Consider the following 4,498-nt stretch of genomic DNA (forward strand, 5'->3'; position numbering starts at 1 on the left):
AATATTTTTTTAATTTATCATAGCAATTATTTTATATAAAATTTTTTTATAAGTTTTTTCTTCAAATTCCATTATGCATTTCTTTAAATACTTTAACCCAAACAATATTTGAATTCCTTTCAAAGTCCTTTATTCATTTTCCTTCTAATCATCTTCTTAATCCAAACAATACTTTAATAAATTAAAAGTAAATTTAATTTATAAATTAGATATTAAAAACATCTCATTTTAATATTATACATTCCTCTTTATTATATTTTTGGGTTCAAATATGTATTATTTTTAAAAACCGTGTTAAGGTGAGACAAGAGGACACATGCGTCTTTCCGGTTTCCTTTCAAGCAAACTACAAACATTTTAATTATGTGATTTTCTATTTATACCCCCTCTCCTTCACGCAGCAAGCATTTCATTTCCTATTCCTGCAAAATACGCGTTGTTCAGGAGTTCGCACTCCCACTCACACTATAGAGTAGAGTGTAGAAACCCCATAAACCCTAGCTTTATTCTCATCGCGGAAAACGCATTGATTGGAATGGGTCATGTCGGTTCCAGCAAGGATGGCACAAAAGCAGGGATGACCACCGCGATGATGGATATGGACGGTGACAGCGGCGACGATGACCTCGGTGACCTCGACCCGACCAACGCCGAAATCCTTGAAGAATTCGGCGGAGAGGACGCATTCCGGTACCACTGCAAGAAGTTCTCGATGCTGTTTTTCGAGGAGTACGGTCTGATCAGCCACCAAATAAACTCCTACAACCACTACGTCAACGTCGGCCTCCAGAGAACTTTCGACGGCTTCGGTGACTTGGTCGTAACGCCCGGCTTCGACCCTTCCAAGAAGGGAGATAACGAGCACTACCGCTACGCCTCCATCAAGTTCGGCAAGGTCAAGCTCGACAAGCCCATGGTCTGGGGCGGTGAGTTAAACAACCAGGAGTTGAAGATGCTTCCGCGACACGCGCGGCTTCAGAGGATGACCTACGCATCCAAAATGAAGATCGTAGTTAAAGTTCAGGTAGGGAAAATAGAGTGCCGGTGTTGTTTTATTGTGTATGGGTAATGTAGGTTTGTTACTGTTATTGCAATTTCTGATGTGTGTTTGTGTGGAATTGTAGGTGTATGTTCCGAAGAAGATTCGGAGTGATAAGTTTAAGACTGGGAAGGAAGAGTTCCTTGATAAGGAGATTTTGACGGAAGACGAGAGGGAGATCATCATTGGCAAATTGCCTGTAATGGTTAATTCAGATTTATGTTGGATGAAAGGGGAAAAGGATGATTGTGAATTTGACCATGGAGGTTATTTTCTCATCAAGGGTGCCGAGAAGGTTGGTTTGTAATTAATTTTTAACGATTTTTAGGTTGACTTTAATTTCTTGTTCTGATTTTGGTGGCCTTTATTTTGTTAAGTTTTACAATAACTACTTGTAAAATCATATTTACAATAACTACTTTAATTTTTTGACTGAATGGAAATTTTTCTCTTGATTCTTATTATGTGTTTTCGATGCATTTCTTTAATGTTAAGGGTATGTTTAGTGATATGAATTTGTTTCCTGTGAAAAATCCTCGCAGACTTTTATTGCACAGGAGCAACTGTATCTAAAGAGGCTTTGGGTTATAAACAGTCCAGGTTGGATGATTGCCTACAAGTCACAGATGAAGAGAAATAGGATGGTTATTAAACTGGTTGGAAATTCTAGGAATGAAGGAGGGGAGAATGGAGACATGTTTCTTAGTGTGTATTTTCTATCTGTTGAGGTTCCTGTGTGGGTACTGTTCTTTGCACTTGGTGTCGGATCTGATAAAGATATTGTAGATCTCATTGGTTGTGACAATGATGATGTTAGAATTCAGAATATTCTCCTTGCTTCTGTTTCTGACGCTGATGAGAAATGTGGCGCATTTCGGAGGGGTAGGAATGCAGTTCAATATTTGGAGAAGTGTATAAAGGGTGTCCAATTTCCACCTCCTGAGTCTATTGAGGAGTGCCTTGAAATTTATGCCTTTCCTGGAATCAGCGGCTTAAACAGAAAAGCACGTTTCCTTGCATATATGGTGAAGGGTCTCTTGCTGGCTTATACTGGCCGCAGAAAATGCGATAACCGGGATGATTTCCGTAATAAGAGGCTTGAATTGGCCAATGAGCTTCTTGAGCGTGAGTTGAAAGTGCATATAGCACATGTTCGGAAGAGAATGTCCAAGGCACTGCAAAGGGATCTCTATGGAGATAGAGATGTACGCCCCATTGAGCATTATGTTGATGCGTCAATAATTACAAATGGTTTGCAAAGGGCATTTTCAACCGGAGCATGGTCACATCCGTACAAGAGGATGGAAAGGATCTCTGGTGTGGTTGCAACTGTTGGGCGCACTAATCCCTTACAAACCATGGCTGAGCTAAGAAGAGCAAGGCAGCAAGTTCAGTACACGGGAAAAGTTGGGGATGCTAGATATCCGTAAGTAACTTCAAGCTATTATTATTATTTCCTTTCTTCATTTATTCTGTTTGATGCACAAAGTTATGGCTTATTCTTTTCCTTTTCTTTTTCTTGCTTTAATTTATTATAGCACATGTTTGTGGTTGCAGGCATCCTTCTCACTGGGGCAAGGTTTGTTTTCTCTCTACCCCAGATGGTGAAAATTGTGGACTAGTAAAAAATATGGCTGTCACGGGACTAGTAAGCACTGATGTATCTAATGCATCTGAATCTATACTGCCTACATTGTTGGATTGTGGGATGGAAGAACTTGTCAATGATACTAAAACTCATCTGGGAAACAAGGACAAAGTCTTCCTAAACGGTGATTGGGTTGGAGTGTGCCCTGATTCCAGTTGGTTTGTGGCTGAGCTACGAAGTAAAAGACGAAAAAATGAACTGCCCCATCAGGTTCACTTTTAATGTGTTTTGTATGCTCTACTAGTCACATTTTATATATCTTTTGGAACTTTCTTTTAATTTGAGCCATGAATGGATTATGGATCTCGCCTTATGGGCAAAGGCTTTTGCTATCAAAGTTAAACATTTATAATTTCGGCTATAAACCATCAAATCTAGTAAAGGTAAACAGGTTTTACAGCTTAATGCATGACAACCTACCGCACAGATGATGTATCAACAAAAGATAGTTACTATTTAAGCATTTGGAAACTTATGTCTACATTGGCTAATAATTTTGTAGCTTAGTTTATGTCAATGTGAGAACTGTGATTGTCAATGAGTAACATGTGGTAAATTCTTTACCTGCGTCACATGGTTGGTTTAACTGTTTGGACACTCTTTTCTATGTGAATGATGCTATTTTTTGAAGACACCTTCTTCTGTCGGGTTTTCAGTTGTCTATCTCTTTGGGCATCCATAGCTAGCTGTTTCTATCAGGCCTTATGGACTTTTTATTCATGTGATTATACTGTTGCTGCTTATCCTATCACTAAGTTTATTGGGGAACATACTTTTTGTCAAACATCTCTCTCACTCTCTTCATAGTGGTATTTGCAATACTTCCAGCACGAGGTAGTTTTGTTGATTCTATTTCTTTTGAACCTGGTGATTACTACTTTCCATTGCAGGTGGAAATTAAGAGAGATCAATCTCAACATGAAGTGCGTATATACTCTGATGCAGGAAGGATTCTACGTCCTCTTTTAGTAGTTGGTAATCTACTAAAAATTAAAAGATTTAAATCAGAACGTTATTCTTTCCTTACTTTACTGGAAGAAGGTGTTGTTGAGCTAATTGGACCCGAAGAAGAGGAAGACTGCTGTACTGCCTGGGGCGTTCAGTATTTATTTGGAAAAGAGGGGAAAAGATCTGTCAAGTACACGCACTGTGAACTTGATATGTCATTCTTATTGGGTTTAAGTTGTTCACTTGTCCCATTTGCCAATCATGACCATGCAAGGAGGGTGCTTTACCAATCTCAGAAGCACTCCTCACAGGCTATTGGCTTTTCTACTTTAAACCCGAATATTAGAGTTGATACTTTGTCTCATCGGTTACACTATCCCCAAAGGCCCCTTTTTCAAACAATGACTTCAGATTGTCTTGGAAAACCAGCTTATCCACTGGGTCAAAGTAAAATACATCCAAAGGCGGAATTCTATAATGGGCAGAACGCAATTGTGGCTGTCAATGTACATCTAGGATACAATCAAGAAGATTCCTTGGTGATGAATCTGGCTTCATTGCAGCGTGGTATGTTCAGATCTGAGCACATAAGGAGTTACAAATCTGAAATTGATAATAAGGATTCTTCAGAGAAGAAGCGCAAACCTGAAGGCAATATAAATTTTGGAAAGCTTCAAAGTAAAATTGGTCGAGTTGATAGCCTTGATGATGATGGCTTTCCATATGTTGGGGCAAATTTGCAAAGTGGTGATATTATTATTGGGCGGTGTGCTGAGTCTGGTGCAGACCATAGTGTGAAGTTAAAGCACACTGAAAGAGGTTATGTACAAAAGGTTGTGCTGTCTTCAAATGACGAGGGAAAA

At 39.1% G+C, this 4,498-nt stretch overlaps 1 protein-coding gene across 1 annotated transcript; it reads left to right on the forward strand.

Annotated features, from left to right (window-relative positions):
* Positions 1–390: 390 nt before the first annotated feature.
* LOC106762065 (DNA-directed RNA polymerases IV and V subunit 2) lies at positions 391–4,498 on the forward strand (the record flags this gene model as incomplete). Its single annotated transcript, XM_014645758.2, is given in 5 exon segments — positions 391–1,024; positions 1,125–1,334; positions 1,582–2,465; positions 2,597–2,897; positions 3,578–4,498. Coding segments are annotated over 5 exon segments (2,805 nt in total), but the record flags the coding sequence as incomplete, so codon positions are not given.

The sequence above is a fragment of the Vigna radiata genome, chromosome 5 (genome assembly GCF_000741045.1).
Source record: "Vigna radiata var. radiata cultivar VC1973A chromosome 5, Vradiata_ver6, whole genome shotgun sequence".
NCBI classification, from domain to species: domain Eukaryota; kingdom Viridiplantae; phylum Streptophyta; class Magnoliopsida; order Fabales; family Fabaceae; genus Vigna; species Vigna radiata.